Source organism: Hydractinia symbiolongicarpus, chromosome 7 (genome assembly GCF_029227915.1).
Source record: "Hydractinia symbiolongicarpus strain clone_291-10 chromosome 7, HSymV2.1, whole genome shotgun sequence".
Classification (NCBI taxonomy): domain Eukaryota; kingdom Metazoa; phylum Cnidaria; class Hydrozoa; order Anthoathecata; family Hydractiniidae; genus Hydractinia; species Hydractinia symbiolongicarpus.
Window position 1 is genome coordinate 21,384,761 of NC_079881.1, and position 21,239 is coordinate 21,405,999.

The following is a 21,239-nucleotide window of genomic DNA, read 5'->3' on the forward strand; positions in this document are numbered from 1 at the left end:
TTTTAAAACTTCAAATTTAGCGGATCTCTGGGGTGCTACGAAAAAACTAATGTATTGGAGATGTTTATATGCACGTAAATATTGGATTTATTGAGTTAGATAGATGCTAAAATTCAGTTAAATGTGGCGCCGTAGATTTTGTGGCGCCGTAGATTTGTGGCGCCGTAGATTAGTGGTTATAGCTCTCGTACTCTGTGCGGGAGACCGGGGTTCGATTCCTCTTGACGGCGATTTAACATGGGCGAGTGAATGTTACCATAGCCCCGGGTTAACCCAAGCCATGTGAGGGAAATTGGGAAGATGGCACACTGTGTGGGCCGTTGGATGTTGCCGGGAGTTGTCTAGTAGAGCGCGGGCTCTAATTGGGTCTGCGTAGCTCAAAATGAGCATTAAATACTCTAGGACTCTCCATCTACGCCATGGCCCCTCCTGGAAATAATAGACAGGGTATATCCCTTGATATTTGTGAGGCTAGCCATGTAAAATATGCACATCTATCTATCTAAAAGTATAGTGAATTAAGTACAGGTGTGAGGAGATGAATGAGGGTGCCCCACGCGAGCAGGAAATATGACTGGGGAAATAACAGGATGGGGATGCGGCGCTGACAGTCTGGAAAATGCATTTCAAAGTATTTCAAGTAAAATAAAAAGTTGTACCCAAGAATATCAGTTCAAAACTTTTGTGGCCTAATTATATAACTTAAAATCATAGTTATATTAGTCACAAAATACAATGATGACATTAAACAGTTAAAAACAAGTGACAAAACAAAGTCAGCGATGAGAATACAGCTTTATGCATAAATGCAGGATCGTGTCTGAATGTGTTTTGGTCCAGAATACGGTTGCCGCCAAATAAACGAGACATTAATACCGCGCTGGTTATTATAGCGAATTTAGAAGGAAATGCAATACAGAAAGTGCTACAGACTTATTATATATTATAAATTATTTTATTTTGAATTTTAAATTTTTGCTAAATAAATTTACTTTTACATTCACTTTTCTAAGATTTATGTTTTTATAAATAAAAAAATGCTGCATCAGATGTAAAGCAGAATAGAAACCAGTTCACGGCAATTAGCTTTCGTTTTTCGATATGCTAATCCAAATTAGCATTTGTACTAAACACCAGACTTTGATATTAATCAACAATAAAAGCACGCCGGGTATACTGGCCTACTTAATAAGTACAAAATGTTTGAGTAATCGAGTTAACAAAACAAAAACAAAACAATGTGCTTTTTACTCTTTGAATTACATACAAGAATACCACTGGGATTATAATACTTCACTGCTTATCTCGTCATAATTGTTAATCAGTTCATGTTGATGTCAGGTATCTATCTGAAGAAACATGAGTACTACCGTTGAAATAGTAAGTTCTAAGCGAAGCAAATCTTTCACAAACTCAAAACTACTTGGAAACAATTTGTCTACCAAAGCCATTTTAGCTCAGACGGAAAATGGTAACAGTGATGATAGTGGTGTTGACGAGAACGAAGTGTTTGACAGTCATTCAAAAGGCGATGAAAAAAAGAAAATTGATGTTTACAAAAACAAAAGGCCAGTTTTGTCTAGATCCAAACGTGGAAGCATTTGGAGTTTATTCAAAGTAGGAAATAGTAAAAGTTGGACTTTGCCACATAATGAAGGTATTGATGACAATTTTTACAATGAAGCAGAACATAGACGCCTTCAAAAGACCAAAAGTCTACCAGCTATGTTGCCCTCAAAACTTTCATTATATGACACATCATCAAAAACATCAGATCTTGGTGATTCAATTCCATCTACACCTGTTTCAACTATCAGTAGTACTGGCCAAGTGGAAACACCAGGTCTTGTTGGTTTACATAACCTTGGAAATTCATGTTACTTTAACTCAGTTTTGCAATGTCTAGCTCATATTGATATAATTGGCGAGTATTATGCCACTGATCATTTTTGGGAAGATATCACATCCACAACTATTAAAAGGGGTGACAAAAAATATAAGTTAGTAAAATCAGAACAGATCGTAAATAATAATAACAATAAACATGGTCAACTATCATATGTATTGTCACAAATGATAAAAAGTTTATGGCAGAATGAACTGTACAGTATTGATCTGGTTCAACAGTTTCATCATATGATTGGATATTATGGAAAGCAATATCAAGGTGGAGAGCAGCAGGATGCACTTGAATTTTTGATGTGGCTTATTGACAAAGTACATGAAGAAAGTACGATAGCACCAAAAGCAAAGCAAAAAGATTTAAAGCATTTAAATGTTAAAGTATGTATAAATTTTTTTTCTATATTGTTTGTTTGTCTTGTTTTCGTTGTTATTTTTTTTATTTTAAATTTTTTTGGTTTATGTTTAATTATTACATTTTCTTCTTTCAATATTTGCTTTTATTTGTATTATGAGTAGTAGTATAGCAGTAGTATTCTGGCTATAGGAAAAATTAGGAAGTAAGATTTAAGATCAAACTGTAAATATTTTTTTTACAAAAATAAAGTAAAATAAAGTAACTTCTTAACTTTTTTCTTTTACTCTCTATGTTATAAAAACCCTTTGGAAGAAAGGGGTAGTCTTGGTTAGAGAATTACTAAAAAAATACTTGGATGTGGGTTTTCAAATTTCTTATAAAACATTTCTTAATTTTTTTCTGTTGGTATGTACAATTTTTTTATTTTTCATATTTTTTGCTTCATAAGGGGAATATTATATTGATTATATTCAGCAAATCGTTGTTATGCAATTATTATCTTTTATTCTTTTTAATTTGACTTAATTTCAGTTACAATAAATCTAAGTAAATTAAGCTAATTTAATTAGAAGAAAGTTTTGTTGATTAAAAATCGCAGTGAATGTGACCAATTAAAAATCATGGCTAATTTTCCAAATTACAGCTTTTTATTGCTTTGTTTTTGTATATCTGCTTTTTTGTCTATTTGACTAATTTAGTCCAATCATTTATTAAGAAATGTGTAAGTTTTGTCCTTTGATTTGTAAGTTGTTATGACATCCATAAAACTTCATTAACAATGGAATCTTATTATTAAAAACATAATACCTTCCTTTTATGAGAAAGGAACTAAAGAGAATTTCGGATTATTGTTTATTAATGTTGTTATTTAGTTCAAAGCACACTAGGTGTGTTAACTTAGGTTATTAATTTTGTTATTCTTTTGTTTTGTTTTAACTCCCTCAGTCATTTAAAGTATTTCTATATTATAAAAAATCTGATATCAGATTCCATGGAAATGTGTATTTTAATAAGTACAGTGTAGCTGGCACATTTAAAATGATTATGAAACAGTTAAAGTTACAACATCCAGTTAGTCCTCCCTTATTTCAAATTATTTGCTGTTCACATTTGTGCCTGGAGCACAACATAGAATATGTCAAACACTTTGTCATCAGTTTTCAAAACAAAAAAAAGCCATCTTTTCGATAGAAAATAAATAAGGCTAAATTGTAACAGAATTACCGCTAAACCTGCTACAAATTTACCTGATCTTAGAAAAAAGTTTTTCCAAAGTTTTTTCATAAAAGTTATACCTTTGTATGAAATCAAATTACACTAATTATTCAACCTACCAATAGATTTTACAAGTTGCTCATCATATATATTCCTGTCATTGAATTTTTCTTCCTTAGCATTTCTATTTTTCCGTATTCAGCACAGGATAGCAATTTGGCTACCATTTTAAACAAAATAGGGATGCTTATATAGGAGATATAAAAGTAAAAGTATGGATATGTTTTTGAATGACAAATCTTTTTTTACACTACAGAAAAAGAAACATCAAAGTGAGCATGAACAAGCTGTTATAGCTTTCGCTTCATACACAAAGTATCATCAGAGCTACATTCAAGGGTTGTTTCTCTCTCAGTATCGATCAACAATAACATGTCCAAATTGCTCCAAGCAGTCTTCCACATTTGATCCATACACCTGTGTATCCTTGTCAATTCCACAACGAAAAACACAAGCTTTGTATGTTACCGTCGTATACAAGAATGCTTCCTTGAAACCTCTAAAGATTGCATTTAACATTGATAGAAAAACTTTAATTGGTGTGTTAAAACAGAAAATAAAAGAAAGAGTCAAATTAGAAAAATTCAGTTTAGTTGAATTGCTGTATAATGGCACACCAAAAATTCTCCAAGATAGCAGTCCTGTTAAAATTTTGTCCAAACAGGAATATTCTGTGTATGCTGTGGAGATTGGTGATGAAGTTCATATGCCTGCAGGGACAAATTTGGAAGAGGAAACCAATCGTTTTGTTCTTGTAGTCAGCAATGTCGAAATTCTCGGTACCGAACATAGAAGGTATGTATGTCAATAATGTTACTTTAGGGAAGTTAAATTTTAAAAACATTTGACTTCATTCTGAATTTAGTAAACATAGAATCTGCAAAATTTATTTTGATAAAATTTTGATAAAATAATTGCATGAGCTTTTAAATTTTTATACCTTTGATTTTTTTTGAAAAAAAAAAATCAATTCTCAGTTATTCCTGCGATTTTTATTTCTGTTTTTTATTTTAAGGTTTGGAACTCCCATTACTATCAATACAACCAAGGATATTTCTTTTAAACAAATACAAGTATTAATCCGAAAAAATCTTGCCGAAGAAGTGAGAAACGTGCTGAAAAAGACGGTTAGTTTCTATTGTTGTTTTCTCAATTCTATTCAGCATGGCGTTTCTATTCAAGAAAAAAAACAATGTTTTTCAGCGACAATTATTTAGAAATTATTTATCTTTCTGTTGGATTACATCCTTGTCCTCATGGTTTGTTGCCTGAAGTCTAGGCCGCTTACTTGACGGCCGACCTCAAAGTCAAAAAGGCAAGAACCCCTGGGGACTAGGCTGGTTCTATCACGTACTCTTATTATTTCTTTGTTCTTGTTGTCAAAATTACGCCTTTGCGATGGTAAAATTAGCCAAAATTCGTTATTAAAATTCATTATTAAAATGTTTTTATGTCAGCATACTCATCCGTAAATTAATTGGCTGGGTAGAATGTGCGGTGCAATTGATCCATTAAATTCACTAGGGTTTGGTGTGAAGTTCAAATTAATATGCATTTCTCTAGCAACGGTCAATTGTCATTGTGTTCTATAGCGCCATCTTTTAAAAAACTGAATAACTTGCGTAGATTAGATAGAGTCACATGCTTATCAACAACAATAAATAAATCCATACAAAAGCTTGTCATAGTTTCCGTTGCTGTTATGTTGTGAATAATATTTTGAATTGGATTACGCGTTTGGATTACGCATGAAACTTTCGCGCCATTAAAAAAGCCATGTTGAATTTTATTCAATAAATCAATAAATAAAATTTAAGACGTATCTATGTGATAGAATTATTGGAAACACTTTGTAAACATCACCCTGAATATGCACAACAAATTGAAAAGATTTTGTATAATTTTTAATCTATTTTAGATCAAAGAGCACCAAGTTAGACTTGGCATTCGCATCATCAACCCGCATGAAGCTAGTCAATCTTTTGTTAACAATAACTGCGAGTTTCCGCTGAAAACAGATGCCGTAAAACGGTACACTACATTCTCCATAAGTGCAAATATTACCTATTACATATATTTTGTCCCCTTTCTATTTATGCGTTTTTGATATGTTTTAGAGCGTTGGTGACCGACCTCAAAGAACAGGTTGAATATTTATACCTCGTAGCTGAGTGGGAACCAGTCCCCTCTGGATGGTGAGTGACCCACTTTTAATGACGTGGCGCTAATCGTGATAAAGAAATAATTAAGTTTGATAAAATATCTAAGTTATTACGAAAAGTATTACCTTTTAAGTGAACACATTTCATCATCTTAAGATAGGAATTTGAAAATAATTGGCCTAATTAAAATCGATTTCTTTGAAAGATCTGTCTTGATTACACGCCCTCTGTTAATTAAGGATACATTAAGAAGAAAATTAACGCAAATTTTAAAAACTGTACAAATATATATCAATTTAAAATCGGAAATCACGAGTGAGAAACATGGAAAATATCGTATATATTATTTTAATAGCTAAGCCTTTATATTGCTCAAAAAGGACAACATTGTTGGCTCATAAAAGAGTGTATTTAAAGCAAAAACATGACCTTATTTTTTTGTTTACAATTTTAGGTATGTCAGTAAGGTTAATATTACGCTACCCAAAGACGACGCATCATGTAGAGAAGTTCGCGCCAAATTTTCAACACCATATACAGTCAGTTTAGAGGACTGTTTAAATCTTCAAACAGAAGAGGAGAAAGTAGGTTGAGATGTCTGCAAACGCCTCTCCCCTACTGCTTTTGTTGACCCTTTCCTGCTCTTTTTCTTGTCCCTCCCTCCCTTCCCCTGCTCTTTCGTTGACCTCTCATAATATGTTTGAAAGCTTATCTATTACTTCAATCACACGAAGCATTCTTTCTAAACCACCATTTAACAATGTTATTCGAAGCATCAATATGAGGTCATTATTTTAATTGTTAAGGTTCTGTCTAATAAACAATATTGGGTATTATTTTTTTTATATATTGCATATTTAATGCTTCCGTTTTATTGAACTATACTTTTAAATTGCTTAACTGTACACGGATATAAAAGGTCCATTATTTTTTCACGCGATATGGTATAATTTTCACCTATGCACGCTATAAAAATGTATAAACGGAATACTGAATATCGTAACTCAATTCTTCAATGCAAATTGAATCCAGTACACTTTGTTTATCATGTGCAAAGTAGAGTACAGAATCTTCATGCTCCTGAAAGAAGTTGATTAGCAGCGGTGGTCATGTTTGATAGTTCCAATTACTGTGTACAGTTCTAATAAGCTCCCTCATCCTAGATCGTACAGTTCTAATTAAAAACCCTAATCCTAGATCGTACAGTTCTAATAAAAGCCCTCGCAGCTTCCTAAATATAAGAGTATTTTCTGGAGTCTTGTATAAATCTATTTTCCTATTTCAGCTTGATGACGTATGGCAATGTCCATCTTGCCGCACAGAACAACGTGGTGTGACCAAGAAGCTTACTTTGTGGTCACTACCTGATGTTCTGGTGCTGCATTTAAAACGATTTGACCAGGTAAGAATACTCATTTAAATTCTTCGGACAGTTTTGTTTTGTAGGAGTACAAACTGCAACAATTCGACTCGCTCACCCTTGTATCCGACACTTCTACATAAAGGACCACACCAGTATTTCATTGTGGTCGCGGATCCTTAATTTTAATTTTTTGGAAAACATGGCCTTTATTTGTTGATTTTGTAGTTGACCCTAAGTTTTAATAACTCCAGTGTAATTTCTTGCATGTGTTGTTTTCAGTTGCACGAGTTTCACGACAAAATCTCCACGCTGGTTAAATTTCCTGTGGAAGGTTTAAACATGTCTTCTCACGCAGCTACCTCAAGCAGCAAACTTCTAAACAGCAAACAATATTTGAAACACAGCGCACGATTGAATTATCAGCCACCTCCTCAAACAGAGGCTGAGTGCATGTATGATTTAAAAGCTGTGTGCAACCATATTGGATCGAAACTGAATAGTGGTCACTACACAGCGATGACGTACAATTCTGTGAATGGATTTTGGTACTCATTTGACGATAGACACGTCCGTCAAATCAGCGAGAAAAATATTGTAACATCGGGAGCTTATTTGTTATTTTATCAAAGACGGGACTTGAGTTCACGCATTCCAAGTAACATTTACTTATCTGTTTCGAAATCAATGCATTCACCGCTTGAACATTGGTCCTATAAAATGCCTAGACCGCACCAACTTGGTTTGCATCCCATAACAAGAGAGGACAATAATGTGTATTAAGTGTAACGGTTAACCTGCCGTGAAATAGTAGATTTGTTGGTGACAGGCAACAAATATCGAACTTTTTTTTTATTAAAGTTAAAAAAAAAAATTTAAGTACGTATTTTTTAACTTATTTTTAAAATAATTTTTGTAATTTTTATTATCATTAAAGCGTTTTTGTAAAAAGGATAAAAGTGACTTTTTATGGTTATCCAACCAATCAATAATAATGAGAACGGAAATTTTTATCCAATCTTTCGTCGTTAAACAAGAAGTAACACAATGGTGAAAAAAAATATTAAAAGTTTCAATATTTTGTTTTTGTAAATTTTTTATTATATATCTATATATTTATATTGCATTAAATATTTTGATATCATTTTGTACTTATATAATTTTTCCTATTTATCGAAGTTGTGTTTTTTATGAAATGCACATAATAATTTTCACGCAGTTGAAAAAAAACTGATGATTATTTACATTATTTATAACAGAGGATCAACTAGAAACCTTGGAATGGGAGATTAAGACTATTTCAAGGAACAAACGTATCGACCTAACTTGCAGAAAAACGTGGAAACCGTTACGTAGAAACCTTGACAGCGTGCAAAATAAAACGTGCCTAACATGATAATGATCAACCTCGTCCTCAGGGCATTTTGTAAATTTCTATTTCGATATGTCGTGGACCTGAGGATTTATCTTCGGCGACGTTTCTAAAGATCCTTCTCTGATCATTGGGCGATGCTAATGAGACTGTGTGATTGTATCTTTCTGTTGACATGAGCAAGAAATGCTTTTGACCTATGCGAGTAACTTCGCTTGGATTAAGGTGATGATTTCGCAAGCTGCGTCAGCCTCTTGTTCTGCAAAATATCAGCAGTGGTTGCACAACATATTGACAACCCACATGTGTTACTCAATGATAATGTTCGCATTAACCGTCAAATGTTGACCCCACCCCTTATTCGCGCATAATCGTTTGAACAACAACAACAACCATAGAAAAAATTGCAAATAGCAAAAGTCATTTTTTCTTTAATATTTTTTTAAAAATATAATAAAAATACATAAAAATATGTTAGTTTCAATATTAGATATTGCCATTCCAAAAAAAACAAGTACAATAGAGTTTAACCAGAAACATAAATTTTTATTTTTACAATACTCATAACATTCAAAAAATGAACAAAATATAATGAAGACAAACATTCTCTAAATTATAAAAGAAACGGAACTGCTTGCAGCTGAACTGCTTGCAGCTAAGATTTAGTTGCAATTTTATATTTTTCATAAGCGAAAAAATAAGTTGACAACAAAGAAACTACATTATTCGCGACGTTTCGGATGCTCACACACCCATTTTCAAGCAATCAAAAACGTACAATGTTCTCCTAAATGTATACAAGTTTAACAGCAACCATAGTTACATATTAAATACTAATTGTATAAATACAATGGAGCAGATCTAATGTTGTTATTCAACTGGGGACTATCCCGCATTATGAACAAACTCTCTTTAATCTCTAGCAAATACCGGTTGTTACCCCTAGAGAGTATACTAAAAGAGAGTGTAAAAAAAGAGTGTAAAAAAATCACACGTAAAAATAAAATGGTCGAACCATAGAGTAGTAGACACCAGATTTTCGCGGTATTATTCCTGTTAAAGAAACATCTGTATTGCGGCCACTCCGTGTCTACCAAAAAGATTCGACTGATTTACATAACCTCCAATATACAATCTGAATCAAATTTGTTTTAGGGATAAATCAAACGTCATAAACAATGTTTTATACTTTTCGATTTTTACGGGCTAAGTCTCTGCTTAGCTTGCCCAACGTCGTGTCTAACAGATCATGTGTGTACTGCGCATGCTCGCCTGTAAAGATTAACGCTGGCCTCGATACCAGGGCTCTGCTGTTTGTTCGACCAAAATGCAAACCTAAACGAAAGAATAAACTTTTACTGTTTTCAAACAACAACATCAAGGGAGACCATTCTCACGGTATTGGCACACAATATTAACGATGATGGGGACGTAAAGACAGTTTTGCGTTATGTTTCACAGTTATGTTTGCTTTAGGAACAAATTATGTCGAATGTTATATTGACATTCCCTAGATCCCATCTACTTCATTCGTACAATTTTGGCACGGATAATATTAGGCGATATCGGATATGTTCTTAAATTGACAAATTATTTGCTCTGCATCAATAGTCATTTTCTATGCCATCTTTAAAATTTTTCTGTAGTTGCCAAATTTAATTAAAGAATATTTAAATTCTAGTCAGTGTGAAAATCCACGGGTTCGAACGTTTTTTTACTGCATTGCCTGCGTCTCGCTACTTGTGGTACCATTTTTCGTGACAGACACACATCTCCAGTTTTAACGGAGAAATTTCAAAAAATCGCATGAATTCGAATAAAATTCATCTGCTCCTTTTACGAATATGTTAGATAAGGTACTTGGATCCATAGAAAGGCGGTTGTTAACAGTGAAATATCGAGTATTTTTAAGAGAAGCTAATTTTGCTATAATGTCCGAAGCGAAGAATAGAGTGGTGACACTATTTAACAGGTAGCACATCTTACCAGCATTGAGGAACATCAACTCTGCTTCTTTGCTAACCAACTCATCAAGAAAGGTCACTGCGCATAATGTTCCATGACAGTGAATAGATTCAATCAAATCCGGGTAAGATTCCTGCAAATGAAAAAAAAAAAATTCAATCAGGTAAGGTATTAATACACAAAGCATATCTAACACGTCAACAGGCTGCATATTTATGGAATAATTAAGTGTATGAAAGATCGGTTATTAGTGACGTCCCTGGCAAAGGGGTGTGGTCAGTAGAACTCCGCAAAATAAGACACGCCGAATTACGAATCACATTTGCATCACCATTACCTCCAACATTTTGCAGTTTGTAGCCAGTACAAGAGAAGCTTCGTGGGTACGTTCAAATAAATTGTCTTCACATATTGTGCGCAATATAGTCTCCAACAATACCAAGTTGGCCGGTTCGTCTGTTGAACCGCATATCGTTGAGAATGACTGAAACAACAATACTAGTCGTGTTAAAGTTTAAAGTTCTATCCAAACCTTCAACAATAACATCAAGTACACACCCACAGGGTGTCTAGCGAAATTACTAAATTAATTAAAATGTGTCAACATAAAAAAGATTAGCAAGAAACTACCGTTATAATTCAAGTAAATTTATAGTTACGAAATATCTCATTGAAACCTGTGATAAAAAATCTGAAATCATGAAAAAATCGGTGTTTTGTACTCCAAATAGTCTCTTACAATAGCTTTGGCAAACTGGTTACTACAAAATGTTCAAGATGTTTTAAAAATTTAATCTTAATTTCAGTCTTCTTACGGCCACTTATTCAAATTAAGAAATTTTGATAAACACCCTAAATAAACTTTTTCTTGGATTTGAAAAATGTTTCTGACATTTTCGGGCGTAATTTCATACTTATTAGATGCTTGAATAATATTAAAAAATCTAACCTATTTACAAGAATATTGACAAATTGTAAAAAAATGATTCGAATTCTTTAACAGATCCTTGCTGATATTTCAGAAAGTCAAAATAGATTGACCATAAACCTGCAATTCCTGAGATCTCACACTTTACATTTTGAAAATCCCAGACAGAGTGGAAATCCTGAATATGGAAATAAGTATCAAGTGACTTGATGAAATGAAAAGTTATTTACCTGGTTCGGATGAAAATCAGGACGAAAATAAAATCCAGACATCATCATCTTCTTACCAAACACTACAACATCTGGTGATTTTGTCAAATTCCAATGTTGATGAGCCCTGGATAGAAAAATAACAATAAAAACGTGTTGTTGGATAATACTATAAAGTCAAAGTTTCTGTGCCTACATTTGCATACATAAGAAAATCTGAGGACAAGCTGGGCGGGTATGATTATTAAATTTTCATTCTTGGGCTCGAAAAATATGCTTCCGTTGTGCTGATTTCAAAAATTTTATGTTTATTTAATAATATGCTTAAGCCTACATATGATCATAAACATTATGCTATAACAAAATGTACTAATAGTCGATTGCTTGTGAATAAATCCTTTATTTACCGTACTTTGTGTCTCACTACTGCGGTTACCATTTTGCGTGACATACAGACATATTTGGGTATTATAATATAGATCTTAATCAGAGCTAAAGACCATGGGATAAGTTAAGCTGCTAGAAAACGTTACCTCAACCATACCTTCCGAAATTTATCAGGCCAAATGAAATAATCCTAAACAACCCTACAATTTCATTTCATGTTTCATTTTTGTATTTATTATTTTTTATTTATTATTTATTTTTTTCTATTTAGCATATTTGATTTCTGTCAAAATGGGAAACATTTTTTTCTTTAAATCTTCAATGAAGTGCTAAAAAGCATGATAGAATAATTTGCAAACATAACAGCTTAAATTCTTTGGGTTCTGCATACCTTTATGACATCTACATGACAGAGGCAAGTAACTTACCAAAATTTTCCAGTAACACCTAAACCTGTATCAACTTCATTCACAATGAAAGCCACATCAAACTAAAAGTTATACATACATTTATTGGAAACATTATGAACTATAGTGAAAACCAAACAAAAAACCAAACAAACACACGAAATAACAAGCTACTTTACCTCTTCACATATTGTTCGAAGACAGTTGTAAAATTCTGGTGAAACGTCACCTGCAAATTGATAATTATTATAACACAACAGAATGTCCCGATTCAACACAGGGCATGATATATAATGTTGCCTTAATAACACAGCGAGGTCATAAAACATTAAAAAGTAATTATTTCGTTTCACTATAAACTTTTTCATAAGCAGTAAGGTAACTTGAAATATGGTGATTCTCTCCAAGTATCTATAAGCCTTAACATGTTCATTTTATATTTGTTAGCATTTTTTACTGACACTTTAAGATTATGTTTTAAGGTATGGTTGACATATGTGTAAAGTAGGGTTGTAATCTATACCAAGTTGTACCTTCACAAAGCAAGGTTGGGTCAACAACAAAAGCAGCTGCATGCTTTAATTGATTAGCACAATCTTTGATTGTTTCAAAACACTAAAAACAAAAAATGATTTTTCAAACAAGTATAAACAACGGTGTCGTAATAATTCAGGTAAGTTTAAAAGCCCAACAAAACAATTATTAAACACAAGTAGAGCTCTATCTATAGATACAAGTCACATCTAACCTTTTCTAAACATTGGCTTTCTTCTGCTCTGTTGTACATAATGTATTCATCAAATGGATATTTTAATTTTGGAAATGGAACGTACATCATATGGAAGGGTACTAAGAAATTTAAATAAGAAAAACATTCAAGATTGTCCGTCTTTCGTTCTTACCAGACATGAGCAATTGCTGCAAATGTCCATTGCATATTGGAGTGTACATTTTATTTTTCGCATTTTTCTTCAGTTATATAAACAAAAGCACACTGGCTACTCTTTTTTACAGGGTCAAATTGGAGAAGAATCAAGAACTTTGATGAGAATTTTTAGATTTTTTGAGAAGAAAATACGTTTTATTACCAAATTGAGGATATTTTCAGATTTTTCTGCAGAAATTAAAAATATTTGAGGAGATAAAAGGTAACGCCATGAGTGAAGAACAAATTATATTTGTACACAGGTAGCATTTCTATGCATTTTGAAACAAAAAACGTGGTAAACCGAATTTTTGTCAAAGAAAATTTGAGAAAGTCTTTTTTAAAGGTTTAAAAAGACTTTAAAAGAGATGAGAATTAGGAGTTTTGATGAGGCCTGAGAAGCTTGTATGCTGACCCGAGCTGACAAGTTGACACGAGGTGGCACAAGCAAGCACTTACCTATGGGCAAGTTGTGTGAGGAGCCTTGAAATGCAAGAACAGAAAAACATTTGGCAGATACTCTTTCTTCATGATGAAAACCTTTATATGTTGAATCCCATATTCCTTGATGCAATGCCTAAACGTAATTACAGAAAGCACTCTATACATATATATATGTATTGATTTGTAAAAATGGAGATGCTTTGTGACTCAGGAAATATGTGGGCTCCTAGAAAGTTAATGATTCTTCATACTAGTTGTTAATTTGTGAAAATCGTCGTACATTATATTCCAGGCATCAGAATTTCACCTATTTTACATATTCTGGCCATTGCTATTTCCTGTATTTTTAGCATCATTGGCCTTATTAAACTATTTTGTGAATCCTTGCCACCTGTTTACATAAAGTAATGCAATTTGTTCAGGCAGGGGTAAATATTATAATTATAGGTGCCATTATAATGATGTTTTCGATTATAAAACGCCTAAATTGGTTCATAGGCCAACAGCAATATTATAGAAGATGCAGAAAATTTTTGTAGGATTTTAATGGTACCGAATGGTAGTGTTATCAATGAGGGTGCTGCATTAAAGCTTCCATCTGAGCTATCAAAGACGTGCATACAACAACCACCTAAGATATATCAATCTTATTCTCATGTTGATCTATTCACACTTTTATCGTCTCTGGCATAACCCAACCATGGTTTAAACCCAAGACCTTCCACATGGGAGGCGAAAGCTCTATCACAAAAGCACCAGTTGAAATCAATTAAAGCAAGAACCATTGTTTTCAATACTAACAAAACAAATGATTTTCATACAAAAGGTTGCTAAAAAAAATTTATGACATAAATGCACATTCGCATAAAGTTCAAGAATTCATAGAGTTCATAGAGTTCAAGAATTAAAAATGAAAAATCATACTTGGTATCTAGTTACAGCTGCATTAACTGCATGCATTATGGGATTAGACATGGTATCCACTGTTTGCACACATGATAAACTACTTGGAGCAACCTGCATAGAAATAGTCACTAAGTAATTGTATATGATATTAAAAATGGAATTTCCGCTTTACGACTCTGGTAATACTAATAACTTTTATTTAGTCACAGCCTGTTTTTGCTTTTAATAAAGTTTATAAAATATATTGTCCTTGATTTCTATTTTATTCTGGACGCTTTTGAAATGTTCTTTTTGCCACATTTTTAATTTATGTAAACAACAACTGATAAGTCAATTCAAATAAAGTGTATAAAGGTTGACCTCTGTTACAAAACTAAAGAATTTGTTTATGTTTATGTTTGTACCATGTTAAATTCCCAAAACGAAATAAATAGGTGATTTTTATTAACTTACTGCCAGCAATGTTTGATCCAACAACTGAAAATATCTATCAGGTGGAAATGAATTTGGGCCAAAGTTGGTGTATGCCGTCTAAAAGTAAGAACATTATTGCTACTAACTATAAAGAGTTAAAAAAAAAAATGCCATAGTCAACTAACACTATACAACATTTTCCATGTTATGTAATAGCCTAAATAATAAATTAAAACTATCACACATGCAAATTGTTTTATAAGCATAACCCTTTACACATCAGCATGGCAAGAAAACTTCATAATAATATCCTACGTTTTGATAAACAAAACATACCATTTTAGAAAGTACAAATAGCAAATAGCAGCTAAATGGGTAAGAACTAAAATAAACAGGTTATAAGGAAGGACAGGCTTTTCCAAAAGAGGTGTCTAATAGAATAAACACACAATTAAGATGTGTTATTTATTAATAGCACATGCAAATGTTCAACTTTTTAAAGTTGATAAATGCAGGGCACTTGTGAGCACACCTTAAACATTTGATGTGCGCTTTTTGCTACACATGTAAGAAATGAAAAAGCCTTTTAAACGTAACACTTAAATCAAAAATGTGTCAGGAAAATGCTCTTACCTCACATGTACCCAACTAAAACTAAAAAGTATGATAAATATGTGTATAAAACCCCACCCAAAGTATTCATCTGCTTCAGAAAATTTTACGCAAGTGGTGAGTTATTGTGGCTATTTCTGAAGACTACAAAATATGACTCAATTTTCAATTTCTTGCCATTAAAAACTAAAGTTACATACATGTAATAAACAATGAAACAGGACAAACACAAACAAGAAATAAACAAACACATATAAAATTGACAAAAACACAAATAAATCAAGTTCAAACACAGAACAAATAACTAAAAAAAACATTAAGTATATATAAAAAAAAATAAAAATGAAATAATAGTTTCAAAAAGACGTAAAGTTCAGTTGCAGATGCAAAAAACAAAGCAAATATTTATCGATTCAAAATTCAACTTGTTCCAGAAATAGCCACAATAATTCAGCATGTGAAAATTACTAACATATAAAGAAACAATTTTGTTGCCAATGGCAACAAATTGCCAAAAAACATACTGTCATTTCCAGCGACTGGACGGCGTTGGCTAGGCTGGGATGGTTGTAACCTTGAAAAATTCAAAATTAAACAAAAAACAAAGTAATATCTATTTCTGGCTATTCTTTAATGAGCACTAGCTAAGCATTTGTTAACAGTGTTGCAAAACCAGCTAATGTAAACAAAACCAAAACTTTAATCAACAGAAGATTTTTCATTACTAACCTAGAGGCAGGGATCCGTTCTGTTGATATAAATCCAGTAGTGTATTTTCATAGTTATCAACAACATAATTTCCAACACATTTTGTGTAATCAATTCTTTTCAACTGACTAGTGTTCAGCTAAAACAAACATTTTAAAAATAAAAAATGAAGTTTTAAAACTGTAACTCCTCTTCTTTCACCACCCTTGAATAAAGTATTGATAAACACCATGGAGGCGTAAAATATATTAATAGCTCCATCTCAGTTTTCATTCCTGTGTACCTTAGCCAAGGGCATGTTCAAATTAATCGATGTTGCAACCCATGTTGCAAATTTGAAAAAAAAAGAGATGTTTTTCAAGGATAACTTTTTCAATAACTAATTTTTTACTACACAACTTGATTCAACAAAAAATTTAGGCAACCCAACCTAAAACTGGATAAACACCAAACTACCTTGTTGAATTTTATGTCAAAAGGTTTTTCTCTTTAACATCATAGAGCATTTAAACCTTGGGATATGTTTCATGTTTTTATATTTTATACTGACTATCAGTATGAGATATACTGATACTGATAGTCACCATTGTTGCAGGACACTAGAGTTTCTAAGAAAGAAATCACACCGTTCCTCTTGTGTAATTGTAAATTGAATTTTCTGGGTGCAACTTATTAATATGTTTATAAAATGCCTCTAGATGTACCTTGATTGAATTAATTTTCGCAAGGATTAATTTTTGCGAATTTCGGCCAAATTCGCGAAACTAAGTACACATGAAAAGTTTGAAGTAGCCCAATGTGCAAATTAATTGTCATGAAAATATTGAAAATGGCTTATTCACAAAATTAATCCACACGAAAATTTTGAGAACATCATTTTTGTCTTTATTTTTATTTTATATTTTTTATAGAATTCTGTGGAGACAGGGCATCTAATCAACGTCGAAAGTCATATAGAAGTTGTGATCATTTTTGTTTTTGCCTCATGCTTGCAGTATACATAATTCAGTATTTACAGTCAACAATAAATAGTATAGACAGAAATACTCATTCAATAGTACTTCCTATCAAATTCCAGAAATGTGGTTCTCCGCAATTCAGAAACCGAATATTTAGAAAAAGTGCAAAGTGGTTTAATACAAACATAACAGAAAGCGAACTTTTGGAAAAAGAAAGGATTTTATTCAATCTATTACTTCCATCTAGCTCTGTAAAAAGTTAATTATTTCGCTGTTATCTGATTAGTTGATTTCCATCCTGTAATTATCTCTGCAACTGATAAATAGGCAAGATAATTACAATTAGGCGACTCCAATTTAATTAGTTGTTCTACGGGCGAAGTCGATAGTAGCTTACGGTCGGTTGGTCGGTCGACGAAATAAAAATAATTTTATTGTTTTGAAAGTTGTACACCAAGTTATACTTGCACTGTTTGAAACTTATACAGCAAGTTATTCTTCTCCTACATAGAATAATTAAACAAACAATTTTAGTGTTCTTTAAGGTTTTTTGCGCAGTTTTATAGGAAAATCATAATTTAAGTGCAAATTCTTTTTTCGGACTATGGTTGTTTAGTTGAGACTATATAACGTCTTTCGCAACGGTAAATTATTTTTAAATTCATAACAGAGGAGGGTGTTACGACAAGCGTATTCATCTTGTTTTAATTATTTTTTCTAAATGGTATCGACTAAAGTCTTGCTGCATTACAGTTGAGCTAGCATAATTTTAAACATATTTATTAATCATAACGAAGGAGGGTGTTACAAAAATAATCTGTCTTGTTTTTCACTTGTATTAAAACTATTTTAGCGAAAGTGGCTAATTTTTGTTATAAATCACATAAAAATTTAAACTTCTGCACATTTTAGTTTTATTGCAACAAATTACCATGAACTTCAAGCGCAGAGAATATATTTTTTCATGAGGAAACTATGTTCTATACTAAAAAAGAAAACAATATGCTTGTATTTTGTTGCCCTAAAAGTTTTTTATCTGTGGCACTATCGACACCCAAAATAAATTTCTGGATCAGCCCCTGAGAATATCTATATTATTTAATGACAATGACTGAACAGTGGTAATATTTTTAAAGTTAGAAACCTCATGATAAACACAATAGTATATTTGCGTTAACTCTCTGTTGCAAAGACTACATAAACTTTTTTTAAAAACAATAATTTACACAAGGCTTACAGTATTATCATAAACAAATGAAGTTTTCACATCTGGTCTGGTGATGATGCCATCTTCCTTACAAAAGCCATTATAAACTAAACATAAAGTTTTATGATATATATACATAAAAATGAATTATTTCAAATAATCATTTAAAAATACAATAAAGTTGTATATATATAAAATCAACAACACTTTGTGGTATAAACGTCAAGGAAAAAAACTTACCACTTCTCATTGACAATTTTGAAGCAAATTTAGGAGTAAAATTGAACTGAAAAAGTTTCCTTGTAAGTTTGATTCCTATCATCACAGCAACTTCTACATATATAAAATAGGACAATTAATTCAATCAAAAGATGTTACAATAAAACCGAGTTATCACATTACACTATGTTTTATTACTTATTTTCTTTATATTTTTAAATTTTATAACTTTTGGACAGACAACACTTATTCCATGATCACCGTCGATAAACATTGCATAACTACTGGATGCAAGATTAGTACTGCTTCTGTTCTTTGTTTTATAGCGCTATGTGTAGCTGTTTTTGTGGATGGGTAAAAAACATATGCAAAATTCATGAATTTTATTCTATGACAGACAAAACGACCAAACTAAAACACTCCACTGTAAACAGATGATTATCAGGTGTGCAGAAGTAATCGAAAAACAGGCTAATTTTGTATCTTAAACATTAAGGTAACTCACTAGATCAGAAAAACATGGAATTCGTGTCAAAATCTCTTTTTCTCAACAAGAACAGCATGAGCCACATGCCTTTTTCCTAGTGGCAGAAGTGGTTATCAAAAATCAAGAAAGACATCATGTGAACTATGGTCACTATTAAAAACAAGTGTGGGAATTGATATCTTAGAATGATTTGTGTAGATAAAGTTATCTAACTTTTGCTAAAACTGCAAAAACAAAAATAGGTTATTGCTTGCACTCACGTGTAGACTTCCGGCTAAAGGATCTATATATAAACTCTGCACTTGGAACTTTGCTTCAATTTTCGGGATTGGATACGAAAAGCTTGAGGGAAGCTTTGTTCCATTCAGCTGATGAACTTCCACTAAAATTTTACTCAAAAAGTATAGTCCTGTTGCAAACACAGCTTGGTCCTATCGTCACTATTTGCGAAACCAAAGAAAAATTTAGATGTTTTTTGGCAAACAAAACGCAAGTCCTTCAAGTCCTTCAAGTTTGTTGTTGTTGGTGTTGGCATTTTGCACTAAAATGCAGTGTCCTGCTTTTTTTACATCGACGCGCTTCTTTGGTATGCTGTCTTATTTAACCCGTTTCACTAGTAATTTCTGAGTATTTTAGTCATGAAAAACTACTTGGAAAAATAAACAGGTCAATCCTCCAAAATGGACTTTAGAACTGTGTGTTTTATGTGTGTTATAAAGAAAGATGAACATCTGAGGAACCAAAACAAAGTGTCGTAAAAAATTAAAGACGTAGATATGTTTTAGAAATGGCTCAGTTGTCATTTTCGTTCCCAGAGAAACTTCGAGGTTTATCTCAAAGAGCATGGGGTGAGGTCGAGAATGCCCAGTTGTGTTTGGAGGCTTTACTTGAAAATATTTTAGCCTTGCAAAAATCCAAATTATTTCCCTGTTTCTAATCTAAAGTAATCTTACAATTTTTAATGGGAATTTTTTTTCATTCTTTTAACTGACTTTTAAGATGTCCTCTTCAAACTCGACCAATCAAAAAGCGCAGCGCCGTTGAGAAGCAGATAGTCCTGGTGACGAGGTTCCCTTCTCTTTTCTTTGTTTTACCATGTTGTTACTAATTTCTCACATTTTGTTTCGCAATCTTTTTAGAATACCAAAGCATGCCTCTATACTTTACTCAATTCGTGCAAAAGTTTTCATGAGAAAAAAGAATTAACAAAGATGTTAATCCGATAACCTGATATATTTTTTCTGTCAAATGCGCAACTTAGTTCCCCTGTTAGTTTTTTTGTATTTGCACGAAACATAAAGTTCAGGTCCCGTCTTTTTAACTACAATGAACCTAACAAGTCCTGGGGTTGTCTAGTAAAGGAATAAGACTTTTTTCTGTTTGTTAGATGCTTCAGGTTTTCTAGGTTAGGTTAGGTTATAGGTATATAAATGTTACAGGTTTATCTTGTAATATATACAAAAATGGCAGGAGCAAAAAGAAGGCACAAATTGCCTTATCACTAAGCCCCGTTGTTAAGCAAAAAGAAAGAGAGAGTTAAAATAATACTTAACATAATAAAGCAATGTTATAACTATATGTATTCCATAAAAAGATTAGTTGAATTTACAAAGGTCTATGTGGGAGTGTGAATCTAAAAATATTTACAAATGTCTATAAGATCAGTCGTTAATAATTTTGTTTTTACATTTTTCTTGAAAATATTAAGAGTTGAGTTTGTTTTAATATCATCAGATAAAAATTTATTCCATAGGTATGGTCCCCTATGTCTAATTGAAAACGTGCAAGATTTTAATAAAATCTTTGGCACTTGATAATTATTTTTTGAGAATCTAGTATCATATTTATGTTGTATTAAACTAAATTGGTTAGTAAACAATTTTGGTGTTATGTTTTGTTTCATCTTGTACATGAAAAGTAAAACTTGATGCATATTTCATTGATAAGCCCCAATTTGAAGAAATAAGTGTTGTGTTGGTGCATATCTGTCTAAACCAAAAATTATGCGACAAGCATGTTTTTGCTTATTATAC

The 21,239-nt window shown here is 32.2% G+C and overlaps 2 protein-coding genes across 2 annotated transcripts; one reads left to right on the forward strand and one right to left on the reverse strand.

Annotated features, from left to right (window-relative positions):
- The first annotated feature begins 1,265 nt into the window (after positions 1 to 1,265).
- On the forward strand, positions 1,266 to 7,917 carry LOC130649366 (ubiquitin carboxyl-terminal hydrolase 15-like). The gene is made up of 8 exons (XM_057455630.1): positions 1,266 to 2,283; positions 3,792 to 4,330; positions 4,551 to 4,662; positions 5,454 to 5,566; positions 5,653 to 5,730; positions 6,152 to 6,281; positions 6,983 to 7,099; positions 7,340 to 7,917. Exons 1-8 carry the CDS (start codon positions 1,360 to 1,362, stop codon positions 7,838 to 7,840), a joined length of 2,514 nt encoding a protein of 837 aa, XP_057311613.1. The 5' UTR covers positions 1,266 to 1,359; the 3' UTR covers positions 7,841 to 7,917.
- Positions 7,918 to 8,840: 923 nt separating this feature from the next.
- Positions 8,841 to 19,731, reverse strand: LOC130649368 (probable 4-aminobutyrate aminotransferase, mitochondrial). Its single transcript, XM_057455634.1, has 16 exons — positions 19,467 to 19,731; positions 18,741 to 18,833; positions 18,531 to 18,607; positions 16,356 to 16,473; positions 16,151 to 16,200; positions 15,054 to 15,131; positions 14,619 to 14,711; positions 13,710 to 13,827; positions 13,074 to 13,174; positions 12,859 to 12,940; positions 12,505 to 12,554; positions 12,347 to 12,408; positions 11,553 to 11,658; positions 10,732 to 10,878; positions 10,416 to 10,527; positions 8,841 to 9,764 (listed from the first exon to the last, which is right to left on the reverse strand). The coding sequence occupies exons 2-16, from the start codon at positions 18,820 to 18,822 to the stop codon at positions 9,613 to 9,615; spliced, it is 1,428 nt and encodes a 475-aa protein (XP_057311617.1). The 5' UTR covers positions 18,823 to 18,833; positions 19,467 to 19,731; the 3' UTR covers positions 8,841 to 9,612.
- Between the last annotated feature and the right edge of the window lie 1,508 nt (positions 19,732 to 21,239).